At 42.0% G+C, this 26,299-nt stretch overlaps 1 protein-coding gene and 1 long non-coding RNA gene across 2 annotated transcripts in view; one reads left to right on the top strand and one right to left on the bottom strand.

The window, feature by feature from the left end:
• TMEM241 (transmembrane protein 241) overlaps positions 1 to 25,965 on the top strand; it is a 179,371-nt gene extending 153,406 nt beyond the window's left edge. The window contains exons 14-15 of the mRNA XM_040354068.1: positions 8,688 to 8,752; positions 25,318 to 25,965. Coding sequence (XP_040210002.1) covers positions 8,688 to 8,752; positions 25,318 to 25,378 — 126 coding nt within the window. The 3' untranslated portion in view covers positions 25,379 to 25,965. The remainder of the gene's footprint in view (positions 1 to 8,687; positions 8,753 to 25,317) is intronic.
• Positions 6,339 to 7,665, bottom strand: LOC120940923. Its single transcript, XR_005749489.1, has 2 exons — positions 6,656 to 7,665; positions 6,339 to 6,566 (listed from the first exon to the last, which is right to left on the bottom strand). It is a non-coding gene; the product is annotated as an uncharacterized LOC120940923 (long non-coding RNA).
• Positions 25,966 to 26,299: the final 334 nt, after the last annotated feature.

The following is a 26,299-nucleotide window of genomic DNA, read 5'->3' as shown; positions in this document are numbered from 1 at the left end:
GCGAGGCCACGGTACAGCTTTCCCTCAGTTTAAGGAGGGGGGTTTTCGTTTTACAGTTCAGGGATCCAAGGCTCGCTATGTTGGGGTTGGCCGAGCGGGGAGGGGGGCAAGGGATTTTATCTGGACTTTCTAGGACTTGGTGGTGTTTTTTTTTTTTTTTTTTTTTTTTTATGTTTCTTTTTGCACTTTTTGACTCCTATGTTTTTTCTCAGGTTGCTGCCTATGGTGGACTTTTAATGTTTTTTTTATTATTTCATTGCTGGCTCATGATGTCCTGATGGCGGATCCACGCACTTTTTATACTCATGTGCATGTATGTGCTTCAGGTGGCGTGGCCTGTCTTGTCATTTATATTCTTGTATGCATGTTACTTTGTGCTTATTTACTACTGTAAGTTTTACAATGGCAAAGCCCCTAAGGATAGTCTCCTGGAATACTAGAGGTCTGAATGCACCCCAGAAGAGATCCCTGGTCTTTTCAGTATTAAAATTTTTTCGCCCTCACATCATCTGCCTCCAAGAGACTCGCCTTACAAGCTCTAAAACAAGGGAGCCATCGCATCTTCTCTGGAAACCCTACATAATATTATCTACAGAGGCCGGGTCCCCGATCGCCCGGAACCTCCCTACTTGCCACTTTCCTTTCCTCTTTCCGTTTTATATTGTCACAAAAGTATCCAGGCACACCTGGCTGAAATCTCCCAACAACCCCCTGTGGTTTAACCCTAATCTGCAGGAACTATATTCCCTTCCTGATCCTAATCGCTGGTACTCCAGGGGGGTTAAATATTTATTCCACCTGTACAACGCTCAGGGCTTTAACCACTTAACCCCCGGACCATATTGCTGGTCAAAGACCAGAGCACTTTTTGCGATTCGGCACTGCGTCGCTTTAACTGACTATTGGGCGGTCGTGCGACGTGGCTCCCAAACAAAATTGGCATCCTTTTTTTTCCCCCACAAATAGAGCTTTCTTTTGGTGGTATTTGATCACCTCTGCGTTTTTTTTTAGTTTTTGCGCTATAAACAAACATAGAGCGACATTTTGAAAAAAAAATAATATTTTTTACTTTTTGCTATAATAAATATCCCCCAAAAATATATATAAAAAAAACATTTATTTTTCCTCAGTTTAGGCCGATACGTATTATTATACATATTTTTTGTAAAAAAAAAAATCGCAATAAGCGTTTATTGATTGGTTTGCGCAAAAGTTATAGCGTTTACAAAATAGGGGGTATTTTTATGGCATTTTTATTATTATTTTTTTTTACTAGTAATGGTGGCGAACAGCGTTTTTTTTTTTCGGTACTGCGACATTATGGCAGACACTTCGGGCACATTTTTGGGAGCATTGGCATTTTTATAGCGACCAGTGCTATAAAAATGCATTGGATTACTATAAAAATGCCACTGGCAGTGAAGAGGTTAACACTGGGGGAGGGCAAAAGGTTAAGTGTGTTCCCTGGGTGTGTTCTAACTGTAGGGGGGGTGCACTGACATGGGGAAATGACTGATCTTCTGTTCATACATTGTATGAACAGAAGATCAGCATTTCTCTCCCTGACAGGATCGGGAGCTGTGTGTTTACACACACAGCTCCCGGTCCTCGCTCTGTTACGAGCGATCGCGTGTGCCCGGCGGCGATCGCGCCTGCCGGGCACGGGAGTGGGGGGCGCGCGCGCCCCTAGTGGCCGCTTCGAGATCCGATGTAGAGCTACGGGCTCTCGCGCAGGGGAGCCGACCTGCCGCCGTAGAACTGCAGCGGCTGGTCGGCAAGCAGTTAAATCTTTTTCTCAGTTACGTTTAGACTTCGATCTACCAAGATCATACCTATTTTATTACTACCAGCTCAGGCACGCTCTTCGTGCCCAGTTTGGCTCCCTGGATGATCCCACTGACCTGCCCCCATTGGAAAAACTGCTCAGACAGCCAGATCCCACTAAACTTGTCTCCACCTATTATGCAGCCCTAATGACTGACTTTAACCCCAGATTTCACAAAGCTCAGGTAAAATGGACCTCTCTGGACATATCCCTGATAGACAAGGACTGGTCAGAATTTAGTGATATGTATAAAACCTCTGTTATTGCATCATACAGGTCAAAATTTTCCATCAAACCCACCTCACTCCGGCTGGGTCTCCTGCCCTCAGCTGCCTGTATCCGCGGCTGTGGCCAGGAGGCCGATTTCTTACACTGCTTCCGGACTACTCGGCATGTCCAGGACTTCTGTGAGGAAGTGGGTGCTTTCATCTCATCGGCGCTAGGCCTCCCAAACATAAACCACCCCAAGAACTGCCTATTAGGCATTTTTGGCGAATTACACCTATAATCACATGCCAAGAGACTCCCCCGTACACTCTTCTGCTATTTTACTGTCCTGGAAGGGTGCACAGACCTCTCTGAAATCCCTCTGGTTGAAACGTATTAATGATGCTATTCCACTGTAAAAAACTTTCTTTTGAACTCCGGAAACAGAACAAAACCTTCCATAAAATTTGGGGTAGATGGTTGGCTAGTCCGCTAACCCTCTCCCAGCACTGATTGTACTACTCTTGCTTGACCATTGATGGGCCGTGCCTCACGGATCTCTAATGTCTGGACCTCTGCTTTTGCTATATCCCGGTGTTATACCTGAGCCTTTTACCACTGTGCCTACTTTATATTTTGCACTGATGTCAGTTTATTTTCTATGTTTGAGTGTATTGCCTAACATTTATGACCAGGTTGTCTGGTGGCATTGTTGTTGTTTTTTTTTTGTATGTTTCTTTCTGCTTGTTGGTTTGTCTTAAACCTAATAAAAATATCTTTAAAAAAATGATAGGAATTGTCTCTACAATATAGACAAATCATTAGACAGTATTTGCATTCTCATTTGAAATCCCTACTTTGTAGACCCAAAAGAAAATCATGTAGCTCTACCTACAGTATCATTTTTTGTCTTGCAGGCCCTGCATTTGCCTTCGGCTTTTTATTTCTATTGAAATGTAATGTTTGTTCAATACTTTGATTTATATTGAAAATGTAAGCTTTGATTAGATACTGCATTCTGTAGATGGAAAAGTAACTCGCAAAAATCTGTAAGAAAAGAATTCTCTTTAGCAGAAATAAAAATAGATTGTGTTTTTGTAGATACTCCCCAAAACAGTTCAGAGAACTATTGTGCAAATATTTTAGTGGAAAAATCTGGACAATTCTTTGGCAACTGTACTTATTAATGATAGGGTGAAATGGCTCCGTCCGCATCTCACATGCCAAGTTTTCTTATTGTGTTTTCTAAACAAGTAGGCACATGATCTCCACTGAGCTGAACCTGTGATCCCGTCTCTCTCTGTGAATTGGCATCAGCCAGGAAGTCGTGCAAGGACACAGGAGACCAGAACACTCCCCGGCCACTCTTTGTGAGGCTTCATTCTTTCTAACACTATTCAAAGCTCAAATATTTCTGACCAAAATAGGATGCTTTTTAACATTCCTTTCATTGTGAAAGACACAACATGGAAAAACAAAGCAAAGAACATGAACACTGCTGCAGTTTTATGTGTTATATGTTAGACTGGTAAAAGTAAAAACAGCCCTGAGTCTAGTATTAATTAAAACACTTAAAAAATCCAGGTCCTTTAATTTCCTACCTCTAAAGTTTTTTTATTTTAGGGCCTGCAAGACAAAAATCCAAGTTCTATTATTTTTTGTTCTGTACAAAAAAAACATATTTACCCCTAAAACACTTAAAAATCCAAACTGGATGACAAATTGACAATTTTTAAAATAAAATACTTATCACCTTTTGTTGCATCACAGTGCTGCTGATCTCCTGATACCACGCACTGGAAAACTGCCTCTCATTGACCGACAATTGGATGACGGAGAGCTCCCTCAAACGTAATCAATCTAAAACGGAACTTCTTTTTCTCCTTGCAAACAAACAAAAACCCTAGCACGACGTTCACACCACCCACCATCCTTGGACAAACCATCACCCCCAGCACTAAAGCCAAAAGCCAAGTCATCTTTGACTCGGACATGACAATGGATTCACAAATAGGATCAGTAGTCAGCGGATTTCACCACCTTCTTCGCCTGTTGCGTAGACTCATCCCCTTCCTCCCGGAGGAGACGCAGCAGTAGTTGGAACAATCATCAATTTCCGATTCGACTACACAAACTCCCTATACCCAGGACTTCCCAAATGCCAAATTTCACGTCTACAAGTTGTCCAGAACATAGCAGCCAGACTGGTAACTGGAAAAAAAAACTGGGAATCAATCACCCCGTCCCTGAGGACCCTCCATGGGCTAGCTGTGAAGGATCAGGTTACATTTAAGACCCTTTGCCTCACTCACAAATGTACACAAGGAAAAGCCCCGCAATACTTCTGCGAAAAAATAAAGCACTACTCCCCAAGTCGCCCCCTCCGGTCAACTAACCAGAACCTCCTCCACATTCCCAAGACCCGCTACAAATGAAAAGGCGAACGAAGATTCGCAGTCCAAGGACCCCGGCTATGGAATGCTCTACCCGCGGACATCCGCTTGGAAGAAAACCATCTGGCCTTCAGGAAGCAGCTTAAGACCCATCTCTACTGAAGACACAGGCTGACACTGGCGGCAAAAGCGCCATGAGGCGATTTAGTTTGCGGTTGTAGCGATATACAAGTAATTCATTCACTCATTCATTCCTGCAGCCCCTTTTTGAAGCTACTTTGTGTCTGCATGCACTTGAATGATGGCTGCATGGCAAACTTTTGGCAAGGTTTCCTGATAACAATGGACCATGCCCAAATACAGTGCTGGATTTATAAGGGGGCAAAAGGGGATAATGCCCCAGGCCCCCCTGTCAGAGGGGGCCCCAGACTTTATTTAGGCTTGGTTTACACTGCAGTACTAAAAAGGGTATGGTGCGTCCCTGTTCTCCGTTTCAGGTCCGATTTCGGTCTGAATTGTTGGCTGAATTCAGACCTGAAACAGGCCAGAAGAACGTCCGGACCCCTGTGGAATTTGATTCGGAGATGTGTGAACCTAGAGAGCCAGCCACAATCTTCTGATTTGCTTATTGGATGTAGGTTCACCACATTCAATTTGCATAAGTGTGAACCCAGCCTTATAAAAGGAAAAAAAAATTGAACCTACAGTATTTTTCCTCGAGACTTCAGTAGTGCATTTATTGAGGAAATTGTCCTTTTTGCAGCTTTTGCCAAGCTCCGGTCATGTCTCAGTCTACCTCAACAGGCAGTTTTAATACATGATGAGAAGTTTGCCGATACCTTTCCATCTTTGAATATATTTGAGCCACTAGTTGTTAGGGAGAAAATTTGTTCAACAAATTGGTTCTGATAAAGAATTATTTGAGAACCGCAATGACCCATGAAAGACAAATCCTGGTACACCTGAGATTATTGGACGAATGATCGTCCATTTTTATTTTATTCATATTGAAAATAAAGAGGTTACTAAACTTGTATAAATTCTCGTACGACCAAATAAAAATTTGGAAGTGATATAATGTGTATTGCATTGTATTTTCGGATGACAACTGTACTGATTAAATGAACATTGTACGATCTGGTATCGTGCGAGAATTTTTTTTTTGTGCTTGTTCCATCAGATAATTTTGCATGAATTATCGTGATCGGCTCTTGAAAGCTGTGTACTAATGATCAGATTATCGTATGATTGCTTAGAAAGCGGCATTTTTTGTACAACTTTTTGATCGTGTGTATGGTCCATAAGTGCTCTGTACCTACTGGCTGATGAGAGCAGTGTCCTCCAGGATGATACAGTTAAATAAGTTGGTTAAAGATTTTGCAGATGCTAAGTACAGGAAGAAAGACTTTTTGTAAATATTGTAGTGTGATGCATAACTGATGGTTTGCCTGTTCTATTTACCTATGTATATGTAATGTGTATTCTTAAGCCTTGTACACACGATCCAATTGTTGGCCAACCGAGCATCAGATTTTTGTCTTAAAAGCATTAGCCTGGATCTTGTCCTGCATACTAATGGTACACAATTTTCGTGCAACAAACGTAGTGACGTACTACGAGGAATTTCAGCTCTTGAGCACCACTCTTTGGGCCCCTTCTGCTAATTTCGTGTTTGGTGAGCATTGATTCAGAGAATGCCTGTTTTGTACTCAGAAAATCAGACAACCAACCGTTGTCCTCTGAAAATGTACTAGCATGTCATCCATTTGTTGGCTGAAAGTTGGACAACAATTGTCAACAGGAAAGGGCCGCACACCCCAAAATGTTGTAGAGACAAAAATGGAGAAATTCCCCCCGGTGGCTTTTAAGCGACTTATTGTGTAAAGTATATTAAATTCAAAGACATGGAAATATATAAAAAAAAATCTTTACTAGGTTTCTGTATCACGAGTAATGAAGATGCAGATAGTTGTAATATAAAATACATTCAGGTTACAGACAGTTGGAGACCTATCTCAACAATGATTAAATGTTAAATGATACAATGGAATCATATATAGTGCCATTGATGAAGTAGCTTCCATAAGAATACTCTGACGCGTTTCAACCACAATTTGGCCTTCTTCAGGGGGATTTGTATTCTGGAAAGATGTAAAAAAAAGTATGTTAGGATACTTACATTCAAGCAAAATGCTGGCACCCATAGTACAGGTAGTGGGGATATATTTACCGCTCAAAGCATATAGAAGATGACATGTAACCAGAGATGATGGCCGTGGGGCAGACAAAGTATTCCAATATCCCCATGATGAACGTCCCCCATCACTCCAGGCGGGAGTCAAATAATCCAGTTTATCATTCATTTAAGTTTACGGTTTTATTTATCATATTCTTTCATTTTTATGTTTGAGGGGCCCCATCACTTAAAGTGCTCCAGGCCCCCCAAGGTCTAAATCTGGCACTGCCCACGTAATGTGTGTTGAAACTGTATTAGCAGCCCTTGTGACAGGTTGACACAAGAATTGGGACCTCATAAGGCCCCATGCACACATCTGTAATAAATTTACACCAGATCTTGTCAGCTGCATGTTACTGAGTAAAAAGTGGTCCATGTTGCATTTCAACTAATATGGACATATACATACACTTATGTTCATTTAAGTTGAGATGTGCAAGTCATTCTGCACATGAACCGACACCACTGCCTACACATTGTTTACTCTGAAAGACTAAAGGCTTGGGTCATTCTGCACCTGCGCTGCATGAATGACTTATTCAAGGTGATGAAAACCTCAGCACTGTATACGTAGCGACACATTCGCAGAATTACCTCGACCTTTAGTCGTTCAGAAGGTGCTGCCTTTTCAAAGAGGACCTGTAAGCAGCAGTTTAAAGCAGGGAACACTGCCGCTGTAGTATAGGCACTATAAAGTGACAGTTCCTACCTTTTTCAGTTAACCCTGTGTCCACAGTATAGCACTGGAACCTGTGGAAATTCTTTGCAAATAATGACTTTCTGAGAGTAGTATTTGCATACAGCTTAGCATAACCACTGTGATGGTGCTCGGCCTGGCCATAGGTTTCTTATGCAGCAGGCTGTATCAATTGTGTTGTCTGCAGACAGGTCCAGGACCAGGGTAGAAGGTTAGACTTTGATGTTTGGAACACAGGTTTATTTACTAAAACTGGAGCGTGCAAAATCTGGTGCATCTCTGCATAAAAAACAATCAGTGTCCAGTTTTTTTGTGAAAGCTTAATTGAACAAACTGAAGTTAAAAGCTCATTGGCTTCCATGCACAGCTGCACCAGATTTTGCATTCTCCAGCTTCAGTAAATCAATCCCACAGTACTCACTAAAGACTGTTAGGGCTCTTTCACACTGGCGGCCCGTACAGGTCCGCATGTCAGTTTTTTTTGCGGACCTGTACGGGCGCTCCGTGCTCCTCCTATGGAGCCACGGTGGCATGCCCGCTGACATCCGACCGAGCAAAAGTGTGACTGAGGAAAAACCTACTTTTCCATCTGTCTGGCGGATCGGATCGGGTGAACATGGACATACGGTCCGTGTTCATCCGATCCCCCCCATAGGGGAGAGCGGAGAAAAGACAGGGCGGTTCCAGCACAGTGTGCAGGGACCGCCCTGTCATCCGCCGGCTCAGTGGGGATCAACGAAACGATCCCCGCAGAGCAAGCGGAGGTGCACGGGGCGGATCATTACTGATCCGCCTGGTGTGAAAGGGCCCTTACAAATACTTTGTCAGGTAGAAGAATTTGCATATATATGTATTTGCTCTGAGTTCAGATGCTTTAAAAAGGTGTATTGGGGTGCCATAAAAAATGGCACATTACCATGCGTTATCACAATGTACGGCAATGTAGGAAACTGTGTGCTGCTTTGCAATGCTGGTCAAAGGCAGTTGTATGTATTACTATGCGTTTTGGTAATATGTGTGTGTGTGTGTGTGTGTGTGTGTTATTACATGTGAATCACCCTTTAAAGTGGAACACTATCCAAAGTTGTTTAGGGTTGAGAAGAGTAAGAACACTGATCTAGTATTTATTCTTGATTGCATACTCTTACTATCTTAATTGCAGTGGGTTGAACTTCCTGTTTTTGCTTTCTGTAGTATGTTCTCCAATCTAACCCTTCCCCATTTTCTCTAAAATGATAAACATGGCTAGAAATGCAATCTGAATATCCATGTGATTTGTCTTCTAAAGTCATTTTAGTAATATGTATTGTTTTCATTTTTGTATTGAAGGTTCTTACCGTGGTTGTGTCACTATTTGTCTTCGAAATATCCTTGAATGTTCCCTTGACTATATGGTAAGATCATTGTTCAAAGATCCTTCTTTTGCTCAGTAGTGTGGATAGTTGCAGACAAAACATTGTTCCCTGATCACAGTTTAGTCTCAGGAATGAAGCAATATACTATGAAAAGCCTCCATGTTTTATTTCCTAAATAAGGAGAAACTCATAAATACATAAATGTTTATTATAAAGGCAATTATAAATCTTAATATGTGATTCGTGCAATATATCATATATTGGGTACCCCCCCTAAATACTGTTTAAAAAAAAAAAATTCTAACTATGTAAGGCTGCACTTAATACAGCCCTCTTAATTTACTAGAAAGGTTGAGAACCACTGCCATAGACGGTTCCTGCTGAACCAGCCAAGATTCGAACCGTGTATGGCCGGCCTAAAAGTTATATCTAAATTCAAGAAATTTTTATTTGGATAGAACAGGGAATCATTAAAACCCTATGTTTTTTGCTATAACCCATTGGGTAGATTTCCCTCCACTTGTCATGTAGCAGAAAGTGAGAGGAAATATCTCCAAAATTAGGAAATTCCAGATTGTCACCAGAGCTAGTGTCTACATTTCCCCTCAATTCCTGTCCTGGATACAACCCAACATTTGGAATTTTATTTAACTTCAGTTTTGATGATAATGGTAAATGTGACAAATAGGTTGAATCTCCCTATTATTGAATCCCCCCCCCCTCTATCTACAACTAAGAAAAAATTGCCTTTAGTTATACTTTAAGTATAAAAAAATACAAACCTTACATCCTAGCCCATAAAAATGCTTAAAAACAAACACTCTGATCTTTAAATGTTTTTAAGTATTTTATGCTAAGGTATATGAATTGTATTTTTGTGTACACTGGTATTTGGTAATTGCGTAAATAAACTTTTGATATTTGCGGTGTGGCAACTTGTTAGGAGTGAATAGGCCCTGGGGGGCAGTAAGTGGAGTTTTAACCACTTAAGCCCCAGACCATTTGGCTGGCCAAAGACCAGAGGACTTTTTGCGATTTGGCACTGCGTCACTTTAACCGACAATTTCGCAGATCGATTTGCCAAAACGTCTTGAATTAGCAGGTGTAACTATAGGGCAACTGTTTTCCTTTCACTCTTGTGGTACAGACATCCCCCATTGGACCTCTTGGTGGGTCTTGGGGAGTATCTGGAATCGTGACCATTCAACGGGTGGTAATGTTTTAAACGAAAGGTCTTACAAAAGCTCCAGAAGAAGCCACGTTTGTGGTGAAACATGTACCTATAGTTTTATACTGTTTATTTATCAATACATTTTGTATTCTTTGTATAATTGATTCTTTGATTTTTTTGAACCTTAAAACTCCGCTTACTGCCCCCTTGGGGGCCTATACACTTGCTATACTCTATAGGAGGTGGTGTATTTATTGAAATCTCTGGGCTTCATTAATAGTTTGATAAATTGTTTTAGGAGTGTTTTCTGTGTTTTGTGGTTGTATAAAATTGTTTGCATTCCTTGCTACTGTACTGTATATTGTCAAAGTGTCAGATAAATGTGTATATCCAGGGCGCTCCAAGCATTTGAATCCTGACAGATAAAGTCTGTGTTGGAGAGGGTAGCAGATCTTCACACACTTTAGGCAGCACCCGGGGAGACGAGCAATCTCTAATGGAAACAGAAAAACAAACAAGGCTCCTATAAGTTCAGAAGTACAAAACTTTTAATATCCCCTAAAGGGGTTAAAAACACTTACAAGATGGTGGATGAAACAGGCATGTAGCAGATAAGTGTGTCCAGAAGATGTTCCAGTGGCAGGGCAGTCCCAGTCTGTGATGATAAATCTTCCAGGGAAGTCCACAAGATAACAGCCAACTTGTGCTGTGAGTGTTCAAGGGACACAATAGTGCTGGAGCCTGGGGATGATGTCAGAGGAAGCTAGACAAAAACCATCATGGAACACAAACAGGAAGAGGACAGGAAGTGTGTCATAGAGGCCGGACGCGTTTTGGAACAGCTCATTGGTTCCTTCTTCAGCCAGTGACAATGGTTCCATAAGAGCTAGACTTCTTATAGTCTATGTGTTGTAATAAGGGTGGGACTTGTGGACAGCAGTCAAATAGAAAGCAACACAGTGTTTTAGCAGCAGAACGATGCCAAATGACTATACACTGTTTACACACACACAGAGATTAAAAAAATAAATAGTAACAATAAAAAAATAATAAGTACTAAAGGGGAAAGAAGGAGGACCATAACTGGACAGCATAATAGGACAGAATCTGCATACTACTTTTTACTCAGTCTGCATACTCATTTTTGTTGGGGGGAAAAAATTGTTGTATGGCGTAAATATTAAACATACAACATAATCTATTTTTGACGATATTAAAATCCATATACATTAGTTAAAACGGGGGAATTACTATCAGGGAAAATAAGGATATGTATACACATATGTATGCATACATAAAAAAACACATGAAAAACGCATAGTACACCAGACATAAAAATTCCCCAGTTTTTAACTTCCTTTATGTCTGGTGTACTATGCGTTTTTCATGTGTTTTTTTTATGCTGGTTTTTATCTCGCTTCCTCTGACATCATCCCCAGGCTCCAGCACTACTGTGTCCCCTGAACACTCACAGCACAAGTTGGCTGTTATCTTGTGGACTTCCCTGGAAGCTTCATCATCACAGACTGGGACTGCCCTGCCACTGGAACGTCTTCTGGACACACTTACCTACTACATGCCTGTTTCATCCACCATCTTGTAAGTGTTTTTAACCCCTTTAGGGGATATTAAAAGTGTTTTACTTCTGTACTTAGAGGCGCCTTGTTTGGTTTTTCTGTTTTTTTATATTGTCAAAGTGGCATATTCCCTAGATGTAAAATAAATGTATACATCTTTAAGAAATAATTGTAAAAAGTGGCAACTTGCACTTGTGTGCTAATTTGCACTTTGGTAGCACAACAGTATAAATGGGCATTTGACCATATCAACCAGGATAGTTACCTCATGTATGGGCACCTTTGTAACTCATGAATTGTTTGCTCAAATGCACAATTCAGTTGTCTTCAATGTTTTAAAGGGGGAAAAAAATTTCAATGCTTGGTAACAGTTGAAGTTATGTGAAAAGATTGTTGGCAGTTGCCTTTATATTGTCATTCATATATTTTATCTATGAGGACTAAAGGCAAAGAGCACATGTAGGTTGCTTTCCTAGAGATTTTCTTCCTGGAGGTGTAATCCAGATCTGTGGGAGGCTTGGCCACGTGTGGTGATGACCATATCTGACATGCATGGGTGTTTTGGGGTGCCCGTTCATCCATATTGTTCAGTGGGTGCTGAGGTTAATTGCACACAAGCCAAGTACAACCGATAATCCTGTCCAAAAGATGTCCAAGTTAGGAGAATCTGCACATATGCTGCTCATCAGTGCAGAAGATCTAAAAAAAAAACGTATTCTACATTGCCGAGTTAACTTCACATCCCAGAGCGCAATGTGGGCAACCAATTATGCAATCCAGTGGAATGGTTGCCTATGCTTGACCTTTTGTAAAGTTGAAGTTTCAGAGGACTGCCTTGGCTTTCAGGGGCCCGGTTGCTGCAGTTAGGGATAGTAGTCTATAGGCCCATATGGTGGCTCCATGGTGGAAATATCTGGTGTACAATGTTTTTATGAAATGCAGGTACATTTTATGTATATTTATTGTCCAAATAATGATCCAAACCAGGTACAAAATGAAATTAAGTGGCAGATAAGAGTTTGCAACATTGCTTTTACTCAGAATGTGCAGGTTTGCAAGGGATCTCAGAGGAAATTAAGTAATTGTTGATGGGGGGGGGGGGGGGGGTAGATCTGTATTGTCAGTAGTGGATAGTATATTACCTAGTTCGGTGATGGAGAACCCTGGCACCCTAGATGTTTTGGAGCTACTTTCCCATGATGCTCATGCACTCTGCAGTGTAGTTGAGCATCATGGGAAAGGTAGTTCAAAACATCTGGGGTGCCAAGGTTCCCCATCACTGACCTACTTCCTAGGGTAGACATCCTCTTTAAAGAGGAACTGCAGCCTGCTCACTGAATCTGCAATAAAATCATCTTTGCCATTCTGAAGCTTCCTTCCAACCACTTTGCATATTATTTTATATATACTGCGATTCTGTACTTACCAAATATGCTGCAGAAGTCTCCCTCCACTGAGTCTGGCTGCACCCATTTTTAACTGTGGGCAGCTGAAGCTGCTGCCTGTTCACTTCCTGGATTTACACATAGGCACAGCTCTCATTGGCCCTCTTATGACTCCCCCCCCCCTCCTTTCCTGGCAAACTCTCATGAGAGTGAGCTGTGCATGATGTCATAAGCCTAGACTTTTTACCAGACAAGAAAAAGGAGGTGGGCTGTATAAGGTATTTCACTGGCAGAAAAATATGTTTTACTATCCAAAGTTAAAACAAGGGCAGAAGATTTAATAGATGAAAAATGACTGAAGGTTCGCTTTAATGACAATGTATTTATTTTGGGTGTGCAGTTAGCTCATGAAAACATAACGTGCGTATTTATCACTGCAGCTTATGTTCATGTCATAGTGAATATGATAATGACCTCATATGTATCAAATATCCATGGTAGGAATCTGCTTTTTGTTCAAGACAGAAAGATGGCTATGTTGGATGTTCTCTCTGCTAGTGAGAGTTAAATGCTTTGAGGTGTTATTATGGAGTGGAGGTTTGGTAGCAGATGAATACAAGCATTGGATCAATGGAAAGAAGTTCATTTCACACACTGCGGACCCTGGTGTTCTCGTGTGTCTGAGAATGGCCTCTTCTCGCTTGTTTCTTAAAGCAACTCAATCCTGTTTCTCTGATCTACTCTAATCTACATGACTTGTAACTTGGCTTCTTTCCCAGACATGGAGCTCAATGAAAAAAAAAAAAAAAAAACATTCCAGAGGTCACACATAGTATGCGGAGAGTTTGAACTGCAACATTTCTAATGTGCCAAATCAAGAGAAAAATATTATGCTATATTATGTGGTATTACTTTATGTTATATTATACAGTCATGAGATTATCCAGACACTATTTAGCCAGAATATACTAATATACTAATATTCAGAAGGGAAAGAAAGCGGTGTATCCTTGCTGTTCTCTGTTCCAATAATGTACACGGAAATTTTATGAATTTGTTCTACTGTGTGTGTGTGTGTGTGTGTGTGTGTGTGTGTGTGATTTATATATATATATATATATATATATATATATATATATATATATATATATATATATATATATATATATATATATATATATATATATATATATACACACACACCCCCACCCCTACACACACCCCTAAGTGAAAATGTCAATTAGCCATTTCCCCTCTCCGGTGTCATGTGACTTGTTAAGCCACGTACACACAATCGGATTTCCATCGGAGAAAGTGTAGGACTTTTGTCCGAAAGGCGTCGGCCGTGAACTTGTATTGCATACAAACGGCACACTGTATTTTTGTCCAAAGGACTTGTGTACACACGTTCGGATAATCCAACAACACACATTTGTTGTTGGAAAATGTTAAAGCATGCTATCCAACATTTGTTGGCGGAAAATCCGACAACAATTGTCCGATGGAACATTCAAACGGTCAGAGTTTTCCGACAACAGCCTGCCATCACACAATTCCCGTCGGAAAATGCGATCGTGTTTACAGGCCTTTAGTGTTACAAGGTCTCAGGTGTGAAAGTGAGTGAGATCCCACTCAAGATTCAAACCCCTAGGAATTCTAGTCTGTAGGGCGAAAGGGGAAAAGACCAATAACCGATTCATATACATGTGAACTGGTAATTCATCACAAAGTCAATGTACGTTGCATGAATCCATACATATTGTGGACCATTGCAAGAAAAGGTTAAAAACATAAATTAATTTTAGTAATAAAATATGTTTGATTCCACTTTAAAATAAAACCCCTAGGAATTCTAGTCTGTAGGGCAAATATCCAAAATACTTTGCGTTTGCATAAAATTCTAAAGCCGTCGCCACCTCTTCTGGGTGTTGAGATTTTCTCTATGCCTTGTATTGGATCAAAGACATGTCCCCATTGTGAACCTCTGTTATGCAGTTGTGTGGCCACCAGGAAGTAGGCAGGAACCAGCATGAAACACAAGGATATGACGTCACCGGAAGTGATCAGGCACTGTGGAGAGATCATTCTGAATGGTCAGGAAATGGCATGCTACACGCTCCGAGCTCAGCTCCTTCTACAAGCCTACAGAAACCAGCAAGCAACTAATGAAATGTAAAAAAATAAAATATCAATACGTAAAAAGATTAAAACAAGTGAAAGTACTATACCTTTCTATTTGATAATGCTAAAGTTTAAAATAGGTCCTTTTAATATTGATAGAGCGAGTTTAGTACCACTTTAAATAACAGGAATGGTCTTTTTGTCCTTTACCGACTTGCTCTCCATGGTGCTGAAAGCAAGACTATGTCGCCCCCCCCGTCCCCGCTCATTCCTCTGACATGGCAGCACTGTATTGGATACCGCAGGACATCTGCGGACATTGCTGGAACCTGGAAATGGAAATATTAGTTAAGAGAACAATATTAAAGTTTTTTTATAATTGTATTTTTTTCACCTTTTTAAAACTTACCCACATGCACCATGGACTGATTTAGGGATCTGAGGGACCCCTGAAACCACTTGATCAGGGAAGGGGTGATCACCCTTTTGTAGGTAGGTCACTATTCCCTACTCCCTGCCAGCACTCCCTCTTGAACACTTTGGAATGCTGAAGAGCCTGGTGTTCCTTCAGCATTGGACTAGGGTGCTTTGGGGGAGATCCCTGTTTTTTTGGGGGAACTGCCTCAATGCAGGGGGGAATGTGGACTGGTGTCAGCATAGCAGGGGAGCTGCACATACTAATTTGCTCTAGAGATACTAGTATGCAGGGCTCTTTTATTCTGGGAGGGAGGTGCGTATATATATATATATATATATATATATATATAATATATTGCGACCAAAACAATCCATGATTGTGCTGAACTTGCTACAGTAATTAGTCTATTGGCTCAGAATACACAGACCGGCCTTTGCTCCCCACCTACTTAAGGAAGCCTTGGCTGCCCATGACCCTGTTACAAGTTTTGCTGGTTTTCCTTCCTTGGACCATTTTTGGTCGGTCCTGACCACTGAAGACCAGGGGAGAGCTGCAGTTTTTTTTAGATGCTCTGACCCCGTCATCCAGCCAAGACAATTTGGCCAGAAGAAAAAATCCTGGACGGCCGCACATCATTGAAGGGCATCTTTATTGATATCCTGTGTAGCAGATGAAATCCAATACAGTCACTTCCTGTTACAGAAAACAGGAAAAGCTCTGACACGTTTCACACCGTAATGAAGGTGCTCAGTCATAGCAATTTGGCCCTTGTCAAAGTCACTCAAATCCTTACGCTTGCAGTTTTTTTTCTTCTTTCAACATATCAGCTTCAGGGACATGTTCACTTGCTGCCTAATATATCCCACCAACTTTCAGATGCCATTGTAAGGAGATATTCAATATTGTTCACGTTACCGGTCAGTGATTATAATGTTATGGCTGGTCAGAATATAGTGAATGTGAAAAATCGAATCCTGACTGAAAAAATGGTCAAATGTTGGAAACATTTTGGTTAAATCAACAATAAATATGCCCCTACGAAAAACGTTGTCTGATTTACTGAAATCTAAATTGAAGTTAACCAGTGGGCTCATTATAGAGCCAGTGACAAAGGAGAATTTGGGGGGGTAAAAAAAGCTACTTCCCATTGGTTGTTTGAAGGGAACACAAGTCCAGGTCCATGTGAAATAGTGTGGTAAAGACCTGACAGTAGCAGGGCCCATTCAGATCTCCATCCATGGTGGTACTAAGCCTCGGCAGGCATGTCATGGTTTTATTGTTCATCCAATGGAATGCCATGCATATAGCTGGTGGAGGATGCAAGACATGGAAATGGGAGCAATATGCTTCCAGCAGAGGGCACTCTGTGGCAGAAAGAGCAAATAATTCTTGTGTTAAAGAATAGTTTGACCAAAAAAATTAAGGCAGACAAAAAAGTGAAATGTCCTTGGTGGTTTGGAGTGTCTGCACAATACAAGATTTTCAATTTCTTTGACATGATTTATAGAATTTCATATCATTCTGTAAAAAGACAGTGGATAAAGTCTAGTAGATCCACCTAGATTTCTCATTGGTCTGTCTGCTTCAAAGTTATTTCTGGCCCTGTAATCATTCTTGGCATAGCTGTATGTTTATCCCGAGCATTTCTAAAATATTTTACATCATTTTCCTGTACTAGATGATTCAATGATCTCATGCAGCTCATGCTTTCACCTATGTGCTATAAGAAATAAAAAGAAATGGTTCCCGCTTATCTGCATACTCATAAAACTTGGCCAACATACTTATTTCACTGATAGTATTGACAAAGTCAGCAGGAGTGTAACCCTTTCACTGCCAGATCCATTTTTCTGAGGTGTTTTTTTTAATTTTTGTACACTTGTTTAAAAAATTATTTCAGGCCGATTACTTATCATCCCCTAGTATCCAATAATTTTCATAAAATTAAACATATGAGGTATTGGGTTGGGAGGGGAGATTAGAGAGAGGGTTTGAGTGCTTGCTTGACACATTCCCTTTAACGAGACATCAGAGGTCTTTTACTGCACCGCCCTGAGACCTTTAACCCTTTTGTGAGGGCAGACCGTGTTCAAATCTATATTACAACTGATAATGCGATCTGCCAGTACATTACATAGAAGGGGAAAGCTGGAAGGAATTTGGAGGCTCTAAAAGTGTATAGTTAGGACTGTAGATAATACTAGGGGGTGGGGGGGTCTTGGCACAGCTTATGTATGTATTTGCAAATGTGTGCAAACTAAACCCCTGCTTTTAGCGTGAACTGTGACAGGAGAATTTGGTTTGATGCAGGCTGGCTGGTGAGTTGAGCTGGGAATTTTTCTGTTTTTGTTTGACATGCATCACCCTTCCATGTGCTCCTTGCTGTTAAGGCCAGTTGTAGGTTTGGGGAGTTGCCATTTGTACTGTTAGGGCCAGATTCTCGTATCCTGGCGTAAAACTATGCGGGCGTAACGTATCCCGTTTACGTTACGCGGCCGCAAGTTTTACGGGCAAGTGCTTGATTCACAAAGCACTTGCCTGTAAAGTTGCGGCGACGTAACGTAAATCCTCCGGCGCAAGCCCGCCTAATTCAAATGATCCAGGTAGGGGGCGTGGATCATTTAAATTAGGCGCGTTCCCGCGCCGATCGTACTGCGCATGCGCCGTCCCTAAAATTTACCGACGTGCATTGCGCTAAATGACGTCGCAAGGACGTCATTGGTTTTGACGTTAACGTAAATGGCGTCCTGCTATATGAGGTTGCCCTTCATATAGCAGGGGCAACTTTAAGCGTCGCAAATGCTACAGAAACGTCGTAAATTCACTGCGTCGACTGCGCGTCCGTTCGGGAATCTCGCGTAAATAGCTAATTTGCATAGACGACAGGGAAAACGACGTCGGCAACACCTAGCGGCGGGAAAAAAAATTGCATCTAAGATCTGACAGCGTAAGAGCCTTACGCCTGTCAGATCTAATGGATATCTATGCGTCGCATAGATACGCTGGGCCAGATTAGGACTTACGACGGCGCAAATGGCGTTGCGCCGTCGTAAGCCCTTTGATAATCTGGCCCTTAGTTACAGTATTTGGTTAGGGGATGCATTGAACACCTTTTCTGCCATTGTGCTATTTGCTGGGTGTCCAGTGTGCTCCTGTGCCTTTGAGGAGTGGGCCCCCTCCAGACAAACCTGCCCTCAATCTATCACTATAATGTATATGTGCTCCCACTATGGAGGCTCTCAAAATTTTATAACGTTAGGACTGCACATAATACTTGGGTGCCTGGAGCTTATATTTTAGGCACCATGTACACGGGACGCTGCTAAACCTACGTTTAGAAGCAGTTGGACGCTTTTTTCAACTGCCCCTGAACTCATTCAATGTTATCCTATGTGAATGTACACAGCCTTGTTTATTGCCGTTTGTAGGCAGTTGCATTTTAACAGAGTTAAAATGGGTTTCAAACGACGCATATTTCCACGTTTCAGATGCCAAACGCGACTGAGCGCGGTAACCCGCGTTTAGTTTATAGGCGTTTTGCGTTTTTGGCCATTTAAAAAAAAATATATATTTTTAAACACTTCTAAATGCAAACGCGGCATGTAAATGCGGCAAAATGGACGTTTAAACATGGGTTACTATCTGTCAAGTTAAATAGTTCGGGAGCAGTTGTAAAAACATCCCGTGTACATAAAGTCTAAGTTATAAGTAATTTACTACAAATGTGTTATCTTGCTGTAGGGAATAGCTAGATTACACAGAAGAAAAACATGTCAATACAGCAAGAACATGTAAACTCCAAGCACATAACCCAGGAGGAATTAAAGGAGAAGTACAGCCAAAGCTTGTTTGGCTGTACTTCTATGGATCACAGGAGTGCAGTTCGTTCTGCACTCCTATGACACATTTTCAGCAGACAGGGGGCTGAAGCCCGCTTGCGGCTGATGTCACAGAGCCGGTCCAGGTTGGGGAAAGTTTGTGACAATATGGTCTGGATCCACCCACAAACCTGGACTGGCACCTGGCTCAGTCTCTCAGCAAGCCACTCCTCACCATAGTCCAGCGCTCCAATGAGCATGGGGGAGCAGAGTAGAGAGCCGGTGACTGAGAGTCACCAGCGCTCTGCTCACAGAGCTCTGAGAAACAAGCATTTTGATCGCTCCGTTCTCAATCCGGCGGGGTATAGAAGCAACCTCGGACCAATACTGTATTCACCTAGGTAATTATGAGTCTTGGGGCCAAACTTCTCTTTTAAGCTTCCTGCAGTATTATAATGTCTCAGGCTTCATTCACACCTGAGCATATCAATTTACTGTTGTTTTTTCTGACGGTTTTAACCACTTCAGCCCCAAAATATTTGGCTGCTTAATAACCAAGCCATTTTTTGCAATACGGCACTGCATTGCTTCAATTGACAGTTGCGCGGTCGTACGACTTGTACCCAAACAAAATTGACGTCCTTTTTTTTTTTTCCCACAATCAGCTTTTATTTGGTGGTATTTGATCACAGATGCTTCTGATCGTCGGTCACAAGCATCGGCACCCTCGCAGTACAGAGGGCGCCCGCTATCCCGCTTAAACGAACCTACTTACAGCTATGGCTGTTCTGTCAGTAGGGCAGGCATGGATACTGTGTTCCTGCAAAGCAGGGAAATTAATCCATGCCTTCCCCTAGTAAAAGCACCTCCCACACAGAATCACTAGCTAGGCACACAGTTAAGCCTTTGATCGCCCCTGATGTTAACCCCTTCCCAGTCACTGATCTCTGCCATTGCTAGTAAATAAAAATATCCTATAGTTTGTAGACGCTACAATTTTAGTGCAGACTAATCAATACACGCTTATTGGGATTTTTTTCTACCAAAAATATGTAGCAGAATACATATTGGCCTAAAGTGATGAAGAAATTAGATTTTTATTTTTTAATAATAAGTAATTAATAATCATTTTATAATAAGGCTTACCTGTAGGTACTGAGAATATCTCCTAAACCTCTCTAGTTTAGGAGATATTCACCATATAGGGCGGTGCCAACATAATCTGCTCATGCGAACTGAAGAAAGGGCACAATCTGTGTCGTTTCTATAGTGCTTGTGCCGCGACCGTCGGCTCCCGCACGCATGTGACGTCACGCGACTCAGGCCAATAGCAGAGCCAGAGTTTACAGCCCCAGAAGAAAGAGGGGTTCAAGATGAATGTGATTACACAGCGGGGACAGCACTGACATTGCAGGCTTCTTCTGCAGGTAAGTGGCACATAATGGGTTAGTATGCGATGCATACTAGCCCATTATGCTTTTACTTTGCAGGGAACAAAGGGGAAGTAAAACCGATCAGGGTTTACTTCCTCTTTAATGAACACTGTTCTAGTTATTGTATTGTGACATCACATAGACAGATCCACATATACGTTAAATGACATACCACTTATGTACATTCATGTCCCTTATTCACTTTTAATATGTTTTATATGCAAAATATTCCTCACAAACAGCACAGTGCCCTGACATACTATTTATCTTATGACAAAGCCAGATGTCCCACCACTTCTTGTTATCATTAGTTTCATGTAGGTGGCAGCGAGGCATGGCAAATTAAAAATTACACAAGTTTCCCATGCTGTGAAGGGCATCGTGCCCAGACCAATGACCCTCTCCAAATACACTCTACAGTTATTACTTACTAAGAAACTTTATTGTCTCATAAGGCAACTAGCATGCAAGATTTCATTCCAAGATTGCTTTTACTGTGGTTTTACACAGATTTTATTACGCAAGATATGGATTTCAGCCATTGCCAAACTGGAAACCAAAATAAAACTTCAGAAACCGTACACCAGTAAGGTTATTGTGGGGACAGAAGGAGCTAAAATACCTTGCACTGAAATACTGAATCGTCTACTTTACATACATATAGGCAATGTATTCTACATGTATACTATCAGCCTTTTTCAACCAGGGTGCCTTGAAGTTTCTTCAGGGGTGCCGTTCCAAATTTTTTTTGATCAACAATTGTATATAATGCAGCAGGTGGACAAAGCCTGCCTTTTATTTACACAAAGCCACAGGTTTTCATTATGCACCATTAGGACTTTCTATACACAGGCATCGTAACAACCAATGACGTCCTCAGTTATTAAGGAGGATGTCTGTTACCTCCACAGCATCCTTGTTTGACCCTGCTTTACCTCCTCCCTCAGCACTGGTGTCACATTAGCTGAGGGAGAAAAGAAACATTGGAATACTACTCTGTACCGGTGTGCAAACGTGTATTTGCTTTGGAAGAATAAACCACCGCTAAAGTTGGGTGTCCTACGTGTGGATGTTGCTGCATTGTGTAAAGCTATTAGAATATTTTTTTACATTTCAGAATGGGGCGCCTTGAGATTGTCCATAATTTTAAAGTGTGTCTTGACTGAAAGAAGGTTGAGAAATGCTGGCCTATATTTACCTATGATGTTTTCTGGAACTGGCCTAAACATTTCTAAAGCAACAGTTGCCTAAAGTGAACCTGTGCTTTGTCATTGCAGGGCAGAATAACAGGTTCACATTAATTCCTGCACCCGCGTCTGCTTATACTTACTTTCCCTTCAGTTCCCTGCTACTCCATTTACCAAGAGAAACAATGAACTTGATTTAAAGCATTCAAAATCTGGTGCAGCTCTGCATTGAAATCAATCCGCTTCCAGGTTTTATTGTCAAAGCTTAAATAAACAAGCTGAAGTTTAGAAGCTGATTGGCTACCATGGACGGCTGTACCAGGTTCTGAGTGCTCCAGTTTTAGTAAATGCCCCCCCAATATGTCATACCCAGTATTTCCAGGTATAGCCTATGATCTAAATCGGTGGTTCTCAACTCCTGTCCTCAGGACCCACTTAGAGGCCAGGTTTGTAAGATACCGTATTTATCGGGGTATAACGCGCACACCAAGTTTAGAAAGGTAGTTTAAGGGGAAAAAAACACTTACGTTTACGGCGTCCGTCTGCGGCCTTGCGCGGGGTCCGTCCAGCCTTGTGGGTGTCCGTCTGCGGCTTTGGAGTTGTCCGTCTGCGGCCTTGCACGGGGTCAGTCCAGCCTTGTGGGTGTCCGTCTGCGAGTCCATCCGCACCTTTCCCGGGGTTGCAGCGGTGTTTGTTTTTGGATTTGGCGCAGAGCCGAGAGGAGCCAGATTTCCTGTGTGTTCGGCTCGGGTCCTCTCGGGTGGCTGCGGGCCGAGCCTAGCCAAGTGCGCGCAGTACACTCAGCTCGGCTTCTCTCGGGTCCTCTTGCGTGGCTGCAGGCGGAGCCGAGCGTGGCCTAGCCGAGTGCGCAGTACACTCGGTTCGGCTTCTCTCGGGTCTTCTCGGCTCCTCTCGCGTGGCTGCGGGCGGAGCCGAGTGCGCAGTACACTCGGCTCTAGGCTGCGGCGCTCAGAGACAGCGGGGATCAACGTATAACGCGCACCCACGATTTTCCCCTGATTTTAAGGAGAAAAAAGTGTGCGTTATACGCCGATAAATACTGATATACATCACAGGTGATATCATTTGCTGCTCCGTGATTGCAGCATTCTAGTCTGCATCTCCCCAAGGTAATAACTAAAATCTGGCCTGTTGGAGGGTCCTGAGGACAGGTGTTAGAAACCATCTATTGGAGACTGACTCAATGACTAACATAAGTATTTGCAGGCCCAACCTCAGCACGGTTACCTAGAATTATTTTAATGCCAAGTCAGGTTCACTTTTACTGTCTTAATTGTTTATAGTGTGAGCATTGATTGTGAGGAAACGCGGACCATCAAGTTGTGTGGGGCTCATTTGAGGCAATAAAGTTCAAAGCTTTATCTGGCTTTTTTGAAATTCTCTACATGACTGGTGATTGTTAAAAGAGAAGGGCAATGAGGCTTTAGGCCCGTACACGCGATCGGATCTTCCGACGGGAATTGTGTGATGGCAGGATGTTGTCAGATAATCCGACCGTTTGTACGCTCCATTGGACAATTGTCTGAATTTCCGACAACAAATGTGGGCTAGCATGCTTTAAAATTTTCCGACAACAAATGTGTCTTGTCGGATTTTTCAGTCTTGTGTACAAAAATCCAAAGTACAAACATGCATGCTCAGAAGCAATGCTAACCATAAGACAACATTAGAAGAAGTTGCCCAAAGGGTGGTGCTAAAGAGCTGAAAAAACACGTAGTTTTGTGTTTGTTGGACGACCATTCTTTGATGTTTTGTATGCAAGACAAGTTAACGGGAAACGCCCTTTGGACAAAAGTCCTACGGGTTGTCTGCAGAAAATCGTGTGTGTGAGGCTTTTCACTACAATGATCTGCACCCACCACACATGTGTAGTAACGTAATGATCAAATCTACAGACAGAGCCGTGCTATAGGCCTGAAAAAAAAAAAAAAATATATATATATATATATATATATATATATATATATATAAAAACAAAGTAAAAAAGCCTCTATCACAACATGTGAAATGTAATGTCACCAACATGCAGTAACAGAATGACCAAGTAGTAGAGAAGGTTATAGTGTGTCTTGATTGTTAGGTGATACAAATGTGAGTAGGGAAAAGGTGGGATGTCTCATCTGTGGCCAACCAAAATCTTGCTGTTGACAAGCAAAGACAACAGGATGGAAATAGTAATATTCTGTATCTTTGAAAAGGAAAACAGTTGGGTTGGTTTATTAAAGCTGGAGAGTGCACCAGCTCCAGGTCAGTTCTATGATTCTTTACAAAACAACTGATGCATGATCAGCCCCAACATGTCTTCTAGAGATGAGCAAATCTATTTAACCACTTGAGACCCGCGCTGTAGACGAAAGACGTCCACAGCTCGGCTCTCAATTGCCGGGTGGACATCCTGCTATTTACATTCCCCGTGCGCGCCGCCGGGAAAAACTGTGCCGGTGTGTCACGTGATGCCGTTGCGCGTGCCTGGCGGCCGCGATGTCCGCCAGACACCCGCGATCGGCAGTGACAGAGCAAGGACGTGGATCTGTGTGTATAAACACAGAGCTCCATGTCCTGTCAGGGAGAGAGGAGACAGATTCTGTGTCCCTTGTACATACGGACACAGACCGGTTACCACCCCCAGTCAGTCCCCTCCCCCATAGTAAGAATCACTCCCAGGGAATACATTTAACCCCTTCTTCGCCCCCTGGTGTTAACCCCTTCCCTGCCAGTCACATTTATACAGTAATCAGTGCATATTTATAGCACTGTTCGCTGTATAAATGTGAATGGTCCCAAATAGTGTCAGATATGTCCGTGGCAATATCGCAGGTCTGACAAATCGCAGATCGTCGCCATTACTAGTAAAAACAAAAAACAAATTCATAAATCTATCCCCTATTTTGTAGACGCTATAACTTTTGCGCAAACCAATCAATATACGCTTATTGCGGGGTTTTTTACCAAAAATATGAAGAAGAATACGTATCGGCCTAAACTGAGAAAAAAAAAAATGGATATTATAACAAAAGTAAAAGAATGTGTTTTTTTTTTCAAAACTTTTGTTTATAGCGCAAAAAATAAAAACTGCAGAGATTATCAAATACCACCAAAAGAAAGCTCTATTTGTGGGGAGAAAATTATACAAATATAATTTGGGTACAGTGTTGTATGACCGCGCAATTGTCATTCAAAATGCGTCAGTGCTAAAAGTTGGTCTGGGCAGGAAGTGCCCAGTAAGGAAGTGGTTAAACCCAATACTTTCCACACAACTGTCTTATTAGTATGTATATGTACTTGATGATTTGTGCAATCTACAGCAGATCACATTCAAGAGAGATGAGATTTGCTTGGAGAGTATCGGATTCACCTACTTGGGTAAACTAATGTCTTTTTTGATGTAACCTATAGTGACCCAGGTTCCTATGTTTTATTGATCCTGCCCTTGCTGAACTTTTATTTTAACATGTGTGTTTTTCTTTCCGTAGTTTCCTGATATGTTCCCTTGGAGAGGCTCTTCTAATATATACTGAAAGGTCAGGGGTATGAAGATGATGTACATGATACAAGACCAGCACAGTCTTTCGGATCTGTCAGTTTCAGTCATACCAAATGTCTGTGCAAATTCCATCAATGCTAATCAGCTAGAACCTGTAAAACAAGCAAAGTACCCGAGCGTAAACATTTGCTGCCCACATAGGACCAGCAGCACAAAGAACCGCTACCATGTGCAGTTTACCACAGCAGCCAATCCGAAACCATCTAAAAACAGTAAACCGAAATCTGATTGGGCACTGAACTTTCCTGAACTTTACAAATCATCATTGCACTTTGTATTGCTTTATCAAATGATACTGTATGTGTTTTGCTTGGCAAATCTGCTATATTAGCTCAAACCAGCAAAATGCAACATACACTTGTTTTTAATGTAGCATGTTAGAGTTGTTATGGAAGCAAAGTAAATGTCATGTAGTAATTTATCATTCTAGAAGGTTTTGCTCATTGTGATAATAACCTCAGAGAGTGGGGGAAAGTATTAATGACTGACTTACAGGTAGGCAGGCTCACTGTAGGTTTTCTTTGACGTATACCAGGCTGGGCACATGCACGTACAGGTACGTCTTGTGCTAGCACCCAGCCGTAAATCGCGGGCGCGCGCCCACGACCCGGTCCGACGCTGCGGGGCCCACGGACCCGATTGCCGCTGGAGTCCCGCGATCGGTCCCCGGAGCTGAAGAACGGGGAGAGCCGTGTGTAAACACGGCTTCCCCGTTCTTCACTGTGGCGGCGTCATCGATCGTGTGATCCCTTTTATAGGGATACACAATCGATGACGTCACACCTACAGCCACACCCCCCTACAGTTGTAAACACACATGAGGTCACACATTCAGCGCCCCCTGTGGTTAACTCCCAAACTGCAATTGACATTTTTACAGTAAACAATGCATTTTAAATGCATTTTTTTGC

The sequence above is a fragment of the Rana temporaria genome, chromosome 5 (genome assembly GCF_905171775.1).
Source record: "Rana temporaria chromosome 5, aRanTem1.1, whole genome shotgun sequence".
NCBI classification, from domain to species: domain Eukaryota; kingdom Metazoa; phylum Chordata; class Amphibia; order Anura; family Ranidae; genus Rana; species Rana temporaria.
The sequence above is the reverse complement of the archived record's forward strand: the minus strand, read 5'-3'. Positions and strand labels throughout refer to the sequence as shown.